Here is a 19,922-nt window from a genome sequence, read left to right on the forward strand (position 1 = left end):
GTCGGTCTCGTGGCGTGCATCCGGTGCATGTTTCTCATTATTAAATGGCAAGACAATTGGCTACATAACTGTGAGTACAAAACACACACATAAACCATCAAAGGTCGCATATCATCAATCGACATAGGATGCTATACACGAGATATTTTCTTTTTTTAAGTCCCTGCTTGAATACAGATAAGCTGGGGACAGATTTAACATCGATTGGCAAAGTAGTCCAAAGCTTTAATATATAGGATCAGAATAGATAAGAATTTTTTGCCAGCATGGAGCGCGTACGAGGTATATGGTACAAGTTTTGATGACGAGTGGAGTGATTATGAACATATTGTTTTTTCATATATAAAACTAAAGGGAAAGTTGCGGATTCATTTATGTGGGTATGAAACATCAAGGATCCAAGATGAAGAAGATGCAAGTAATATATGTATTTCAATTATTTGTTTAAAAAAAAAATATATATATATATATATATACAAGTATATTTCTGTATGTTTGAAGTGTGTGAACAGCAGTCCGGATTAAAAACAGATAGAAGAGCCATCTTTTGTATCTTTAAAATCCTATCAATACATAACATTTGGAGCTGATTCCAAACAAGCAGCTCATAGTTTAAACATGACATTATCAATGTACTATAAAACATGAATAAGGTATTGGATGGGTTTAAAGACTTCAGTTTATGAATAATTATAGTACCAGCATTCCTGGATGATAACTTTACTATGATATCTGTGTGTGTCTTCCAGGACAAATTCTTATTTTGTCCTAATAATCATTCCAAGAAATTTGGAAGAATCAACCATGGTTATTTCGATAACATCAATATTTACAGAAGGTAAATTGGTGCCGCATTGACTGAAAAAACCCAAACATATATACTGTTTATAATTACCATGATTACACATAGAAAGATTTAGTGACATTTTGTTAGCTTATGCACATTCCAGAACATTGTCGTCAGTTTAGAATGCAAAGTATTTAGAAATGCAGTACAGTTCTGGTGAGAAGGAATTACTAGTACTCTATATTGCCATTTAATAGCAAAAGGATGGATGAGAGCAAATTACTTGATTTTCGAAAGTCATTTACAAACAGCATGAACAACAGTGGACTAAGGAGTGATCCCTGTGGTACACCACATATTGTGATAGGCTTTATGTAAGGTTTGTGGCCGTTTAGGGATGATATAGTATCGGTTCTTCTCTTAGAATCATATGCTCTTTCATAAAAATTATGTCATAAGAGGTTTCTCGTTATCTCTGAAAGTTATTATCAAAGCAACGTTGGAAACCTTAAGCCCCATCTCAAATGAAATTGTACCATCCCTTTAACCGGCTGAGGACGGGCTGATTTTGCTACAACGCCTCGTTTCCCATAAACACCTGCCCCTGCTCGAGACTCGTCCTCAATGAGTCAACGACAAACTGGCTTCTATTTTGCAGATTTAACTCTCAAACAAATTAATGATTGACATCTTGAATTATTTCTAATAAAGAATATATCATGATTAACGGTATCAAAGAATTTTGAAAAATCTATTTAAAAAGATGAATGAAAAATAAAATATCAATGGACCGAGTGACTGTGTTTACAGGTTTCAAAATGTCATAGACAGTTCTGCATCTCTTTCGAAAACCAAACTGAGATTCACATAGGGTCCCTATGGGGGTTTGCCCTTAAAAGATACAAACACGAGAACAAGCCACCTTTTCCAATAATTTTAAGAATGTAGGGAGGAGAGAGATTGGTCTGTAATTTGTTAATGATTCTTCAGGGTGTCCCTTTATAACTTTAGTAATTTTCATCTTATCAGGAACAACCAGTGCTAAGTGACAGGTTAAATACGTGTACACAAGAGGCTCAGCTATATTTCAGAAAGCATATGTTTTGAAGAAAATTTGTCTCATCATAATATCCAGGGTTTTTCTTGATATCGGTTAGAAAAGTTCAGTTACGTTATATCGTTTGAAATAAAAAGGATCCTATACTGTGCTTTAAATACCAAAAGACTATAATCACTATTAACTTCGATATGCGTTTGGTGTGCCATTAGTGATAATAAAAGACGCCCTACGACCCATGTAGTGAGAAGTATACTCACAATATGAGGAAGATACACTCTGTACGCTACTTTCAGACGTAGGCCGATCATGCATATCTAGCTGTGCAGGGGGCACAACCACAACAGAAACCTGTCCCATGATCCGGAAACCAATTGTGCTTTAAAGGACCAACAGTGGCCTGCAAATGTTACAAGTACATTGTACGTGCCTCTCATTCGTGCACCTTCACCAACATACTGTAGTACACGAATATAATGGCGTCCCTCAGGAACCGACAATCCCCATCTAGTGTTCGTTTACCTGTAGTCTCGCTCAATTCTGAACGTATATAACTCTCGTTTGTTGGAGGACAGGCGACAGCACCAGGCATGTAGTATGTATCATTCCATGTCGGGTGTCCGGTCTGACATGCTGCATGTACTGCTAATTCTCTGAAAATCTATCGTTACGCAGTATAGGGGTGTACGTTAAAACACACACACACACACACACACACACACACACACACACACACACACACACACACACACACACACAAAACACACACACACACACATATATATATATATATATATATATATATATATATATATATATATATACATTACATATCTCTATACTAAAATATTGATATATATCATGTATGTATATTATATATGGTCCAAATGAATAAGTGTATCACTTCTAAACATCTTCTTTTTTTTTCAGTGTAAAGAACTAAGTTTATCCTCATGTAATTAAGTCTAGATACTTGGAAATCCAACAGTAAATATTTCCTAGATTATTTTTCACATTTCCTGACGAGCCCGATATGAATACTTTATGGAACAGCTAATACGTACTTGCATGCACATTATAAACATACGTGCAATGTTTTGTAACACACACACGCATTATTATGAATATACATATATATATGTATATATATATATATATATATATATATATATATATATATATATTCCACATAGAACATATTGTTCTGTCCGGTTGCTTCACAACCAGACACACGTATGTGTTACACAGCTGTGTAGATTGCATTATAAAAAGAAATCTTAAGATTTTATTTGTCATCTGAATACGCAAGCTTTCTACCTCTCTCTCTCTCTCTCTCTCTCTCTCTCTCATCACGAGTACCTGATCATTTTGATTTGCCATCATTGCATGATGCAACGCTTTCATCATCTCTGTGAGCTGTCATTGAAGTTTGCAGTACGATATTAGGCCTATTGGCTTCATTTGATAGAATTCAATGCAATACTTCTATTCACCTTGCAGTGCACATACCATGATAATATGAAACATATAAAATATAGATATATCACGTACGATATTGGAAGCATACAAAATAAGATGCAGTGACAAGAGACTAGGGCTCCAGTAAACATTTCTGTATACACTGTATACCGAAGATTTGTGGGCGGTAAATTTAAGAAAATTATTAACTACTCTTGACACACATTCAAGTCAATACTGTATACATTAATAAATGTATATATATATATATATATATATATATATATATATATATATATATATATATCAATTACATTAATTCACGTTGTTAATAAAACATACCATTTGAGATTTCCATGGAGTCATACACTTTCACAAAACAGCGATAAATTCGTCACAACCATCTTATTATAAATTTTAGCAGACGATGATTATCATGATATCCTTCACTAGTTTTTCCATTGATCTGTACTTTTATCTATTTGAAACGTGCTTTTGCCTATTGCATGTAATCAGTAATAGTTGGTCGTGTCAGCAGGGTAAAACTATTGTAGTTTTGTATTAGCGTAGTTACCATGTCACCTATAGGGCTTAAGGGCTTATAGTTGCTAATCTATATTAAACATAACTTTTGTGATTTTTTTTTACGGCGTAAAACTATTGTAGTTTTGTGTTAGCATAGTTATCATGTCACTTAGGGCTTAAATAGTTGCTAATCTATATTTGTATATTAAACATAACTTTTGTGATTTTTTTTTGCGGTGGGTTTAGAATAATTGTAAGTTAATGACATCTTTTCTAATTAGCGTGTGTGGTTTAACACCGTTGATAACACGATTTACTTACTGCACGTCTGATAATGACGGAACCTCTACTACAGTACATTGTCCGATTTACAGTATTTATTTTAGTTAACCTGAACATGATGGTGAGTTAAAGTACTCAAATACTGTCTATAAAGAAATGGGTAATGCCCTTGTATTGACAAGTTTTGAAGAGAAGGAGCGAGGGTGTCGAAATTTATGCCGACCTTGGTCCATACCCTGGACGAATACAACAGCACGAAGAGTCTTGCTGATCTCGATACATTGATGCTGTGACGTCAGAGATGGTTGATGATATTTTACCATTGAGAATATAATACATCTTTAGCTATACTCATTACATTCTGTAGATTGGGGAATATGGATTACCGTCTAGAAAATTTAACGTAATCAGACGCATTGCCGTTAGTCCTGCATGACATCATCAACGCATCACCAATGCGTATAGACATTTGATAGATAGATCATGTTGAAGGATGATCATACCGTTCTAATTCGCACTGTATAGACGCCTGGTTAGATCAATGGATCTGACAGCATAATTCACCCAGAAATGCCAGGGAGCTGACCACCAAGGACAGAGGTACCAACGGCGAGGTCCGTCGGGATCAGTTTGGGCGCTTGATCTGTTGCCACGGACAACGTGCCACGCCCAACTTGCGAGAGAAACCTGGATCCCGCGACAAAGCATTGTGAACATCCCGCTACGAGCTATGAACTCCAGCAAAAACGCTGCTATCACAGGAGCTGTGATATCTAGCACCGTATTTAGTGATACAGCAAGACGCTCCATGCTTTGTTTAACCGATGATTAGAATGCGCCTCCAAATGTTGTTGTTGATGGCGGTGGTGGTGATGATGTCGTTATTGACAAAGCAGTGATGGTAGTGGTAGCAGTTGGCGTAATTTCAAGTGTAGATATTCATCGCTGTCTTTGTCTGCTTTCTGCAAATCAGGCTGAAATGTAAAAGGATGTGACACATAGTCCTGTTTATGAGTAGGGGAGATGGGTATTGCAAGCTCATGCGACTAAATGGACGCCCAGTGAGTCATACGCTGCAAGTGTTTTCAACATTCGTCTCTCTTTTTCTTTTTGTTACATGTTTTCTTTACTAGTCCTGATATTTTAGGAGAGAAGGTCAAGTTAATATTATCTCTCACCAGCATAATTGTGCGCAGTGCATTTAGAATCGACGTCTTGTCCTTTGTTGTATAAAAGAGATCTGTATACTTCACACAAAAAGAAGTTTCAGTCAAAGTGCAACGAAGCATTACCTATGGATATTTAACGTATCGTGAAATTCTAACCTCTAAAACGCACTACATCATGAATACAATTACCGTATAATTGTAGAAAAGGGATTTTTTTTTTTTCATCGACAAAGAGGATGTGTAGGCATATACAGCTGTGTCTTGAGGTCTTTCACAGTTGCGTCATGTTCCGCCAGCGTTTATGAGCAAGATCAATCAGGAAAGATATCGACCGAACGTGAGATGAGAGAAATAAGCATTTTGTTTAGGGGGAACAGAAACATTTCTTTGGAAAGAAATTGTAAATGAAAATCAGATGAAAATTACTACTTTTGATTGAGGTTCCATTAAGAGTAAACTTAATGATCTAATCCAAATGGCTAAACAAACCACACACACACACACACACACACACACACACACACAAACGCCATTACCTGAGTGAGGAATGCAGCGCCCCCGTGCAGGAACCGTTCTTCTATATTTGTTTATTTGATGGCTTCTTTGTTCCGCTGTTCTGTATTTCAACACTTTCAAGAGTTGCATAATTGAGAACACCTGACACATTGTACACCGGATTGCACACAGGCTTAGAAGTCATAGAGGAGGAAGATGCAGGTGTTGAGTATGTACGTAGAAATAATACTACGATCTACCGTAATCTGCTATCTACACGTTCTTTCATGTTATTTAAGAAAAAAAACAACCGATACTAACAGACATGTTCTAGCATGTTGCTTGTCTTGGCTTTCAATGTACCCTAATGTTCATGTTATCTTACTTGGTCAAATTCCGATCTCCAGTTTCTCAGCACCTTTAAAGAGGAATTACTGTCTGTCTACACGCTGGTAGAAGATGGGATGACGGGTCAGGTAAGAAGGAACCCTACTTGTTAGATAACTCTAGAATTTGACTCAATGGACAATGCATTCGCGACCTCTGACAGCTTCTTATGGTTCCTTTGAGATGTCTATGACCATATCATTACCTTTCTTCATTGTTGTTCGCGTCTTTGTCCCCATACTGTTTCGCTATTGGAGATTTTAATAATCACCATTATCAATTTTTATTTTCTATATTTCTTTTTTTACTGATCCAAGTTGTAAGAAAAAAAATCAAGGTCAGTTTTCATCTTAAACCTGTTAACAAGATTTTACATGAACTAGAAGGCTTTATTCCAATACCAGATATTGCAGCCAAGAGCTGTTTGCGATTCTTACAGAGTACAATTGAATATCGACAATCGTTATACATGGATATATATATATATATATATATAATATATATATATTTATCTATTTATCTATTTATTTATTTATTTATTTATGTATTTATTTATAACATAATTACATGCATAAATACTCACAAACACACTCAAACCCTCTTTGAAAATTCAATACTACCCGTTTTGAAACAATAATTATGCCCATAGTGTGCATTAGAAGTGATACATGATATATTAGAAAGGATATGTACATTGTCACGATATTTGAAAGACAAAACGCTTCTTGAAATGTACTTGACACTTGGACACTGTGCACTTTGTTCCCACATCAATTTACTTAGTGTGGCAAAGTTCTGATAATGCATATCTACTATATCAAAAATAACCCCACTAATAAATAAAAGGGTTTCAAGGAAATTTACCCTGGGCAGGAATTGATTTAGTGCCATTGTATCAAAGTCTAGCGTTATTACAAATCAGACGATATGCATTAGTACAAGTATTATAATGATCGTCTATACTTTGCATTGCCATAAACAGAATGAGTCCAGTGTTGACGTTCTTCATCTAAAAGTAATAAAACCAAGCAAAATAAAAAGATATACGTGCCTGGTGCGTATGTTTCGTCTTTCCATACTATTTTATACAGTCATTCCCAGGATTTCAAAATGTTCTCTTCCCTTTGAGCCGTTTTCTGGTCTCACACCATTTATTCATTTTGGCTGCGGAAAAATATCTAAATCGCTTAATTTATAACTAATTCTTCCAATCAGCTACACATTCTAAACGATAGAAGCCATAGCTGCGCTGATCCCTAACCTCTATCTGGGTAAATATATATGTTCTTGCTGAAAATTTGCAAATACATTATATCAAATCAATAAATTTGACCAGTTCTATCTAAACATTCTCCAATATGAAGGACATGGAGTGAAATTCAGAGCTGCCAAAATGACAACAAAATTATGATTTTTGCAGCAAATAATGCAGCAACTTCCCCTGCACTTGTTAGTTTCCCTCAAAGGAAACGTACATGTTGAAATACATTGTATGCAGTAAGGTTTCCCCTGCCATGCACGTAACCACCAAAATAAATATAGATTCTTTAGGCATGGGTTAAATAAATTTGACAAAACTTCAGAGAAAACGATGCTGACAAACTTTTGCAGCTCTAATTCTATCACTTACTCCTCCATATCATCCCCTTCTCTTCCGCTTATCATTTGTAGCAGTGGCGGATCCAGAGGGGGCGCAACCGGCGCGCGCCCCCCCCCCCTTATTTTTCCTAAGAAACAAAAGAAATAAAAAGAAGAAAATGAAATGAAACCCGGAAGTGCATGGCACCAGAAATTATAGTTGCGCCCCCCCCCCCTTACAGAATTCCTGGATCCGCCCCTGTTTGTAGTAGTCGTATGTGCATAATCATTTTATATGTATTATATTCATGAATATGTTTACATACATATACCACGCATAAAATTATGTATATTATATAAAATTGTCTGCAATATTATCTCTACTCCTGATCTTTTTTTTATTCAATATGCCAATTTCTATTGAATGATTGATTTGCGGTGGCACGCAGACATGGGTTTGATACCCATATCATATAAATTAATCATTAAATTTCCAGTTTTATCTCATTAGAATCATTATTCCAAGATATACAACGATATCTATTTTCAAGGCTTTCTAGACTTTATATGAACTCGGACATCAGTCATGAATATTGATTACAAGCCAATTGTTGGTAATAACAGCATTCAGTGCACTGGATGTCTTCACCATGATACCAGCGTGAATTCTAATCACCAACAACATAATCAAATGATCAAGGACAGCCATAAAAACAAAAATTTCAATGTTTCTGTTGTTATGAAAAATCAATGAAGTCAAAACCAAATCCACTTCAATCTGTAGATGTCAACTAAATACATCAAAGTCACACCAACGTACCATCATTCTAAGTTTAAGTTCCAGTTCAAGTTTGTAAAACATTTATTTTCCATCTTTTTCATGTTGTAAGTCGCATACATAAGGTAATTGTACAAAATAATGTACAAGGAAGGCAGAGCCTCAAAAAAGCAGAGCTTGTGGTGAGCTGCCTAAAATATTCCATCATTCACTTATCAGAATATCAGAATATCATTAAAAATGTTCACTGGTTCAACATTTTCCATATTGCATACGACATGCCTAAAGCCTATAATAAAATACAGTCTCTAATAACAAGTTCCGTATAATAGTTCAAAACAATGACAATACATATTATTTCCACGTGCATATGTATATCAGACAAAACAAACCAGCAGAAGCAAGCAATTTATGGTGAATTTCAGTATAAGTGTCCCACCTTTCTGCATATAAATTATATAACATACTTGTATTTTGTTTGTGTTTGTGTGTGTTCGTGTCGTCTCTCAAAAACGTCATTTAAGACGTCCTCCATAACAGAGAAACCAATATTCATCACTTCTAAACGATATTTCACTTTTCATCAGAACATAGATTAACAAGGCATGTAACTGAGATGATAATAGTGAAATCAATCGGCAATAATTATTCTTTTTCAAACATGTTTAATAAAACCAATATATTTGCCATTACAATGAACTGGAAATTCAAGACAGTGTTCATTAAAAGCAGGGGAAAAAGAAAGACGAAGAGTTGACAATTTCTTTGAAAAAAGGAGGGAAAATATATTTCTACAGCACACCAAGCCCATGACTTCAGTTGATGGGTAGAGAAAGTATTCAAGCTCATTGGAATTATCATAATAAATTTCCGTATCTAACTACCTCGTGTTTAACTTTAATAAAACATTCCCATTCTGTTAATTGAATTTCATCTGGAAGGCCATTTCAATACGGCATAGGATTACATAATGTTCATTCTCCCACTTTATGGGCTTTCTATACGCAAATTATCTTTCCATGAAAGAATCAGCTTGCTTGCTCCCATGTTCTTTGCCAGAGTAAGTTTGACAAACAATGCATTTTCATTCCCCTTGCAGGCACCTCTCTAGAATGTCTCAACTTCAGAATAAATAGTAATAAACATTAATGAGAGTCGTTGAAGTCTTATAAAATCTTTCTATAAAATCAAAAAGTCATGGAATTATAAAGATTTACGTTGTTTTATCAAACAACCATACTGGTCGTAACCATAAAGCATAAGCCGAGGTAATGATTGCACTACTTGAAACTCTACACTGCTTTCAAAATATACTTTATATAAAATTTATGACTTATAGGTCAATAATTTGAAAATTACAACCATTCCTACCCTGCCCTCCTAAACAAGTCATAATTGCTTTAAGCTATGACAAATCAACAAAACATAATTGACACACCCTATATTTGTCTTTGATTTCATGTCAGAAAGGGATATGATTATTAATAGAGTGAAGATTTGAGGGTGGCCTCTGATAGACTTGTGACTCTATAATGATCCTATAGCGTCATCTCATCTAATAACTTGCATAAAACCAGTACTACATTGTTCTATATTATGCCATGACTTTCTTGCCTTATATCAATATAAAAAATATCTACTATCGTTTTCATTTCACAGTTCAATGAACTCTTATCATAGCCAACTTGAATATAGAGTGAAATTGTACCTTAAACTCGATTACAAATTGATAACGTATGGTGACATTACCCCAAAATGGTTTCTAGCAGAAAGATCCTGTAATTCTTAGATATTACAAACAAATTAATGATGCACACATTGGGTGACAAAAAAAAACTGCAGCGTCCTTCTTGTAGCGTAATTTTTTTTAGGGAATAGACAGTGCCAGAGCAATGACAGAAGGTCAATCTATTTGGTTTTCTAGCTTCGTAAATTATTCCTGAATTATAACTGAATTGCAAATATTTTATTTACGGCCTCACAAAATAATGGCAATATTTCATAAATTACCTTAAATAATATCTTAACACAATTACACACACACACACACACACACACACACACACACACTCACACAAATTACCTCTTCATGTACTAGATTGAAACATGATAACTTAAGTTTACATCTTGTTTTGGCCCCCAAAGGCTGTACCCTACGGCCCGTGGGAAAATCACATATTCATTTTGAATACCTTTTATACATTTATCATTTCCAAGAATGATTCCTGCCAAATCTTATCAGAATACATTTTGAAGAAAATGATGATGAAGTTTTCTTTGTAATGCGCCCTGCTCCAAAAGTGTGATCTCAGTCTTAGGTTAAATCACAAATGAGAGAAGTAAAACAGAGAAAAAAACGTCAGCCCTTGGTATAAATGAGATAAAAGCAAACAGACAAAAACACCACAGACTGCACATTGAAAATGTGCTAGAAGAAAATATCTCTACACACTCTCAGTTCCATATAAATGCCACACACAGAAAACCCTTAGTACTAGTAGTCTATCACCTACATCTCCGTGAATGCATGACTGTTCCTCGAGTTTTTTCCCCCGATGTTTAAATTGCTATACGTATTGTCTAACTCCAGTTGGGTCAAATTATATATACAAATATATCATATATTTATATATCTATATATATAAATGATAACAATAAATTTAGTATGGCATGCTTCCCAACTCAATATCAAAAGGTGTCTTGCTTAACATAGAAACTTCGTCCTAGCATGTAGCTCTTTACAATAAGGATGATCCATACTCACTTTCATATTCTCGAAAAAGAAAAGTAAAGGGTATAACCTCTTATTAGTATAACTTACAGGTACATATGTAAATCAAGAACAATTATGTGTACAGTTTGCAATGTAATGACAGCAGAGTAGCACAAGCAACATCAATATTTTCACGACAAAAACGGAAAAAGTATTTCTTCAATGAGCGCTTTTCTTCATACTCTGGAAACCATCTCACCAAACGGATCGATTTTGGGCTATGTTGGTGATAACGGTAAACACAACACTTTAGACACAACCCCATATTCTATTCAACAAAGCTGCCCAGCTCATTGAGGTACTAACACACTGTAATAAAGTAGGCAAAACTCTGCATTAATACAAGCAAGTTGTCCACAACTATTTCCAAATTATTAGGAAGAGCTGACATAGGCACGACAGGTAATTCACGGGAAAAGGGATATTTTACTCTATGATCTATGGTGATGCTCATTATCTCACAAAAAGAGACTCTCTTAACCCATTCCATACTGAATTCTGAAATGCCCATAGACTTAATACACAGGCCACCAGGTTCCCATGTGGAACAGGTTAACATAATTCTGTCAAGAAAACTTGAAGAAAACAGAGCAACGTATCACCGGAATCGCATTAAGGATTTATCTTTACTGATTTGATGATCTGAAATGCTTTCTGTTATGAAAATATATGCAGCATACCGCAAAAAAAAAAAAAAAAAAATAGGAACAGATCAGTTAAGATGATTTTAAAGTCACATCTGAGGAATACACAATATCATATCATTGCAACCTTTAAAGTATCCGTTTTGATTATGAGGCCAAATGTTAAAATTTTGTGAGTTGTTATTTTCTCTGGTTGCTGCCATAAATTATGTTATTATTCTGCACGCATTCGTAAGACGTCTTTTTAAGATATCTTTTGTCTCGACGAAATTTGCCTACTTTGCTGACAAGGACCCTTTCAATATCATAGCTTGTAAATTTGCTAACAAAAGCTACTCGATTTTTTTTTCCATTTTTCACCTAAGGAGGTACGAATCCATTGTAACTATATCGAAGTAATGATATATGGCATAAACACAGAACCATATTTAGCGAAGTTATGCAATCTAAAGTCTAGTCAATTATTTGGTGTTTGCCCATTCATTGTTAAGGATTTCTTTACCCCACAAGAAAAACCAAAGACACTGCCTTTCTGCAGCAATACTAATTTGTTCAGTCATCAATTCAATCGTCATTCAACAGTTCAACAGACTGCTTCTCTGTTCAAGAGTGGCGACATATCACAAAGAAGGTTGTGAAATCATTGCTGACTATAATCGAGAGACATGAGCAGCTCCTACAGTCATTGTCCCTCTGCTGATCACGCCCATCCCCTACCACTATTGAATGCTGCAGGTAGTTATAGATAGCGATTATAATTGATGTCGGCAGAAACTGAACGAATCTTTCCAAAATGGTACAATATACCAAGGCCCTGGGCTGCGTCAGCACTCTTGCCAATCAAGCTTCTCACGGAGGAGAGAAGAGCCACAGGTATGACAAGGTATGACGATGTAATATAACTGACCATTTCTACTCAAAAGAACCACTCCAGCATTAAAGGCAGGTAATGCCAGAAGAAACTGTATGGAGCTTTCCAGAATGGCACAGTATACCAAAGTTCTGGACTGGCATCTTCCCTCTTGCTGAGCACAGCCTTTGCCCGAGCTCTGTCACCTCGAATCCCATGCCAGAGCCATCCCATCCAGGACAGAAGAGCTACAGGTATGACAAGGTAAGGCAATGCAATACAAATGACCTTCATGCCATTCCTAGGCAAAAGAACCACTACAGCAAGGCAGGAAGAGCCGGCGACCCTGACAAGATACCGTGATCGCTGAAAGGACGTTTGCTTATAATGCCAGAAGAAACTGTATGGAGCTTTCCAGAATGGCACAGTATACCAAAGTTCTGGACTGGCATCTTCCCTCTTGCTGAGCACAGCCTTTGAACGAGCTCTGTCACCTCGAATCCCATGCCAGAGCCATCCCATCCAGGACAGAAGAGCTACAGGTATGACAAGGTAAGGCAATGTGATACAAATGACCTTCATTCCATTCCTAGTCAAAAGAACCACCACAGCAAGGCAGGAAGAGCCGGCAACTCTGACAAGATACCATGATCGCTGAAAGGACGTTTGCTTATAATGCCAGAAGAAACTGTATGGAGCTTTCCAGAATGGCACAGTATACCAAAGTTCTGGACTGGCATCTTCCCTCTTGCTGAGCACAGCCTTTGAACGAGCTCTGTCACCTCGAATCCCATGCCAGAGCCATCCCATCCAGGACAGAAGAGCTACAGGTATGACAAGGTAAGGCAATGTGATACAAATGACCTTCATGCCATTCCTAGGCAAAAGAACCACTACAGCAAGGCAGGAAGAGCCGGCGACCCTGACAAGATACCGTGATCGCTGAAAGGACGTTTGCTTATAATGCCAGAAGAAACTGTATGGAGCTTTCCAGAATGGCACAGTATACCAAAGTTCTGGACTGGCATCTGCCCTCTTGCCGAGCTCAGCCTTTGCCCGAGCTCTGTTACCTCTAATCCCATGCCAGAGCCATCCCATCCAGGACAGAAGAGCTACAGGTATGACAAGGTATGGCAATGTAATACAAATGACCTTCCTGCCATTCCTAGTCAATAGAACCACTACTGTGATGATTTTTTGCCAAAAAGAGATTTGCATCAAAGGGGTCACGTTGGTCACAAACGACACCAAGCTCTCCCAGTCCTCAGCATCCATTTCCAAGTTTGCATCAAGTCTTCCACACACCATGGCCAGAGAGGAGCAAGCAAAGGCTGTAGGCTGCTGGATCTCAAAAGCTGCCATTTGGTTCCTCTTCTTCTGACTGTGGCTGATTCCTGACTGAGCATCATCCGAGGAGAGAGGCCAAGAGAAGTCGTGCCCAATCACTGCCACGTTTTCTTTGCCTTCACAGGTATAAGAAAAAGAGAAAATTGAAACAATTCTGACATTAGCTTAAAGAGTAAAATTACGTATAGGAGAGGGAAAACATTAATAATGATGAAGCACCTACCATCTTCCTAAACTACAGATTGTTTCTATTAACCAGAAACTTCCTTTTGTTTGGAACAATTTGCGAACTCAAACTGGATTCTGGTCAATGAAATTCGCTAGTATAAAGAAAAAAGGTGCAATGAACAGTGGTAGATAAATATGTCGTTAGGGAAGATCTACATAAATTGAAATATTTTAACAAACCTACAGAGCTAGCAATTGTACTGACGTGGATATCTGATTTCTCGTATCTGATACGTCTAATAAACAATGATGAACAATGATAATCAATAATTATTGCTCAGTAATGTTTCCCAGCTGTCCAAAATAATTAAAACATTCAAAAGGGAAAACCACTTTTTTTCTCTATAAGTTTACATTATGTCAATACAGCAAAATACCATATTAAAAGTTTCTTAGGTTTGGCGTTGTTTTGGCAGTTTTTATTCTTCAGTACATATGACATGGAGTAAGGAAAACATGTGTCAACTTTTGAGAGTAATTAGCTTGAAATCAGCTCTGTACGATGGCATTCTGTTAGATTGCCTATATAAATGTACATGTTAAAGTCTATGTGGCAACAGCTGTTGTTTTTGTTCTTATTCGTGCTCTACAATCTAAAAGAAATATGTGGTAACCACTGCACAAAAACGAGTCATATCCGTTTCAAATCACTTTTTAGAGAGTATATTTCAATGCTTACAGCAGCATTGCCATGAACTGTCGAAGTGAGAAAACACTTCTGAACTAAATTCACCTTTCTTTGCACTATCCATTACATTTCCTTATAGTTTGATGAATTTTGAATTGTGATCTTGAGTAATTTTCTGATGACTGCAATAACTATCTATCAAATATTGTCTCTTTCAAAGTAGTGGAACAAACAATATTAGAGAGGTACAATTTGACTATTATTATCGTATTTATCTTCATTATTCGTTTCCTGTGTAGGCATTGATATAATTACCAAAGTCTACACATTTTAAAATATAAAACAAAACAAAAAGAAAGATCTTATTTCAGCTAATCTCACACTTCTATTTCAATGCTGGTTGTTTTTAACATTTATATTACCCTTACCTATATCAAAATGTGTGCCATTATATATATATATATATATATATATATATATATATATAATATTGACTGGCCCTGAGGGAGGTACCAGAAAATATTGCCCAAACTGAAAGCATATTGCCCGAGTCGAAGACGAGGGCAATATGTTTTCAGTGCGGGCAATATTAATCTGGTACCTCCCGAAAGAAAGGCCAGTCAATATCATAATTATTACCTATCCCCTAGGTATATTAAGAAAATATGTGAATGCGGCTATACACTATGATACAGATCAAACCACATTTGACTACCTGTAGACCATCAACATGTTGAATAATTGCAAAATAGTTCGTCAATGTATATCATTCAACTCCAACTTCAAAGATACATATATGTAGTTGTAACAGGCAAACTTCAAACATCTGAACACTCTTACACTTTATTTTTACTTCTCTGTTTAAAGTTGGAGAGTTGTAAAACTAATGGTCACTGTGCAATTACTGAGCACAAATGGACTAGACGCCTAGCGCTGCTGTAAGTGGTCTACTTTGTATGAGTTGATTTATCAGCGTTCTTCTGCGGTGCGTGTAACTGATAGCCTGGCGTCCTGGAATGTTTTCTTTTTGTGGTCGATTGGAATGTTTACGTGTAAAGCAGGGAGGTGGGGAGAGAGATTCCACTCTTTCTCTCCCCACCTCCCTGTTTTACAGTGCACTCCTATTATAACGACCACGGTTATAACAAAATTCTGGTTATAACGAAGTAAAAATTTGAGCTGCAATGTCATCCACTATATGTATTTCTATTGTTTATTTGTTCAGTTATAACAACATTCCGATCTAACGAAAGAAAACTGCCGGTCCGAGGATTTCGTTATAACAGGAGTCCACTGTATATGTTAAACCCCCGGATGCTCGTGATATGCTCTAATGTCGCCTGCTGAACTCCCGACCCTGCAAAATACCAACTGTAATTGCCTCGCAAAACTACCTCGTATAGGTAATAATATAATATATAATTGTATAGATATATAGATATTATGCAAAACACTGTGAATTCGTGTACTAATTCCTGGATAGAGAAAGATGCAGACGTGGTGGGCAAAAACATCTCGTCCAATGGCGTAAGCATTGGAGTGGATCAGGAGTCTTATCCACTATGCTGCAGTGCAAATTGAGATCCTATCACTTTGTGAATGCTATGCAAAGAAAGACTGCGTTAACACGAACCGTGTTTTACTGTGGATGGAAGCTGTAATAATCAATGCAAGGACTAACCAAGGGTATGTTTGGCATGTCGCAGGAACTTGTTGTAGAGGGCATCTGTGACATCTGTTATTGCGAAACGACGATTGTGGATGGAGTGACAGAGGATGATTCCATGCAGGCGCCCTTTTGGCAGTCGGAACCCGTCCAGGTCATTGTACGGCAGCTCAACAAATTGAGCTTCTACATTAGGAATTCTGTTCAGCCTTGAGAGCAACCCACTGACATTATCCTGCCTGGCAGATGAGCAGACTCCAATTATTGTTGACATCCTTTAGACGGTGACTGGAGCTTCTGTAGAAGATGAGTAACACTTCATGTGAAATATATAGACATAGACGAATCTATGCTGTTTCAAAGCCCAAGTCACAATATCAACTCACTTTTATTCTATTATTCAGTGAGCCATCATTCATTCATGGTGCTACATCAAATATAATCAATGTTTTGTATTTCGATGACTGCACTTTTTTTTTCTATAGCAAGTGTTAGAATTTGGCCTTTAGTTGTTTGTCATCTAAAATCATAATGCGAAGTGGGAAAAAAAAACCGAGAGTAGTTTTAGGTTTTGATTTTTTGGAGAGAGGTAATGCGGAAGGTTTTTTTTTTTCAATTTGATATCTCATTTAATTTCTTATCTGAAGAAGCCGCATATAATATGAGAATGGGCAAATGCATGCCAGCTTAAGGCGCGCTATTGTATAGTTTCGCACCAACTCCGTATATCAACTCACAGCATTTATACACTTGCATCTGTGTCTCCGTATGTGCAATCATTAAGTTAGATCTTGGCACAATCTCACAAGTTATATCACTCATTATCGTAATGACGAAAATATTGAGAGAGATCGATTATTCTATTTACATGATGAATTCCATGACAAGGCTTCTATAAACATTTCCCGAGTTGTAAAAAAAAAGGTATTTTGATGATATGAATGTTCATCTTATTGCAGAGTTCGAAACACTATATTTCTCTTTCTTTCTTTCTTTTTTCTTGTCCTGGGAGTCACAGAATCTTGACTGAAGAATGACACTCGCACGTGTTATACAATGTATTCAGTGTTACAATTTTGCGAATATAGAAATGGTAAAAGAGGTGTTGGTGTAATAGATGTTTTTGTATCGGGTCAAGTAAAATATACATATAGAATATTTGAAGGAAAATAATGAATTTTGTGAAAGATTTGTTATTGAGATAGAAAATGTTTCGAATAAGAATGCATAATAGTGTTCGTTGTTACAGGTTATACCTAATAAATCTTTGCACTCTTTTGATATATACAGGTTCTTCTTCTCTTTTTGAATATTTATGAATAGGGGGAAAATACACTCAGCAAAAAAGAAAGTAAACACTTTTTCAAGTTTATATTTCTCATAGAATATTTGGCTAAAAGTTAATGTATTATACACCATATTGAAGGCAATTTAATTGGTTATCAGTCTAGTAAGTCAATATAAAGGGAAACTTTACGCATGAGTGAACACCTGTTTTTCTCTTCCACGGCACAAAAGCAAAAATTGCAAAAATGAACAAGTTGTCATTCATCTGCAAGTGCTCTTCCATATTTCAAAAATAACAAAAGACAAATTCAACACGATACATTAATTAAGTTGCAAAAATAAACCTTTGATCTTTATGATATCTTTGAAGCCCAAAATATCAACAAAGGCCAAAACTAAAGGAAAAAAACGAAGAATCTGTGGTCAAACCTAAATTCAAATGAAATAACAGAAGCAATATCAACAAAAATTATAGAAATTTCAATTTGTTTTCAAACGAGGAAAATTGTAAATAATATTTGGTTCTTAAATTTATCTCATGAGCCTTAAATTACTATTATTATAACAAGAGTAAAGTAAAGAAATTTTGTTTATTTAATCATCTTTGTGCCATTACTCCCTATGTCGTTTGAAGTTCAAGCTGACAGAAAGTTCTGACTTTCCCCCTTTAGTTTCCCATTTTGTTTTTGTTTGATGTTATACAGAGATAAAGAGAACAAAATTTTCTTTTTGCTATTTCATTCATGTCTCTCATTATGCTAAACTGGCTTTTGTTGTCATTGTTATCTTGAAGGACATTGCCAAATGAAAGACAACTTGTCAATTTTTGCAATTTTTACTTTTGTGCCTTGGCGGGCAAGAATGAATTGTGTTCACTCATGCGTAAAGTTCCCTTTTAAATTAACCTACTAACATGATAGCCGATTAAATTACCTTTGATATGGTATATAATACATTGATTTTCATCAAAATTTTCAATTTGTTTTCAAACGAGGAAAATTGTAAATAATATTTGGTTCTTAAATTTATCTCATGAGCCTTAAATTACTATTATTATAACAAGAGTAAAGTAAAGAAATTTTGTTTATTTAATCATCTTTGTGCCATTACTCCCTATGTCGTTTGAAGTTCAAGCTGACAGAAAGTTCTGACTTTCCCCCTTTAGTTTCCCATTTTGTTTTTGTTTGATGTTATACAGAGATAAAGAGAACAAAATTTTCTTTTTGCTATTTCATTCATGTCTCTCATTATGCTAAACTGGCTTTTGTTGTCATTGTTATCTTGAAGGACATTGCCAAATGAAAGACAACTTGTCAATTTTTGCAATTTTTACTTTTGTGCCTTGGCGGGCAAGAATGAATTGTGTTCACTCATGCGTAAAGTTCCCTTTTAAATTAACCTACTAACATGATAGCCGATTAAATTACCTTTGATATGGTATATAATACATTGATTTTCATCAAAATCTTCAATGAAAAATATGACCTTGAAAAGTGCTTACTTTCGTTTTTTGCTGAGTGTATTTTGTTTCTTATGATTGGTGATTATTTTGTTGATGTAGTGAAAGGAGTGATTTATGTAATTTGTTCTCCTTTTTGTTTAATTCATGTATTTCTGATGGTGTATTCCCGGATCAGTTCACATTGCGAAAGTAAATCCTGTTTTTTTTTTTTTTAAGTGATAATATTTCTTATTTGACCATCCAATTTACCGTCAAGTAGATGTATTATATAGTTATGCAGTTTTGTCCCCAAAATATTTGAGAAATATTTTTACAGTCTACTTTTCACTTATTCTATTTTATTAATACTCAGCATGGATTTTGTTCAGAACATTTCGGAACACAGGCATTAAGGTAAAACAGCAGTTTGTCAAAACAGTATGTTCAATATTGATCTGTTTTGATATTCTCGATCCATTCAATTTTGTAGAATTAGAAAACTTGTTCACAAATGCCTAATCGCTTTCAGTTTGTAATGATGG

The 19,922-nt window shown here is 35.7% G+C and overlaps 1 protein-coding gene across 1 annotated transcript in view; it reads right to left on the reverse strand.

Annotated features, from left to right (window-relative positions):
• Positions 1 to 12,849: 12,849 nt before the first annotated feature.
• Positions 12,850 to 19,922, reverse strand: part of LOC140245606 (uncharacterized) — a 78,327-nt gene continuing 71,254 nt past the window's right edge. The window contains exons 2-4 of the mRNA XM_072325173.1: positions 16,668 to 16,949; positions 13,969 to 14,246; positions 12,850 to 13,437 (exon numbers count right to left, since the gene is read on the reverse strand). Coding sequence (XP_072181274.1) covers positions 12,850 to 13,437; positions 13,969 to 14,246; positions 16,668 to 16,926 — 1,125 coding nt within the window. The 5' untranslated portion in view covers positions 16,927 to 16,949. The remainder of the gene's footprint in view (positions 13,438 to 13,968; positions 14,247 to 16,667; positions 16,950 to 19,922) is intronic.

Source organism: Diadema setosum, chromosome 2 (assembly GCF_964275005.1).
Source record: "Diadema setosum chromosome 2, eeDiaSeto1, whole genome shotgun sequence".
NCBI lineage: Eukaryota > Metazoa > Echinodermata > Echinoidea > Diadematoida > Diadematidae > Diadema > Diadema setosum.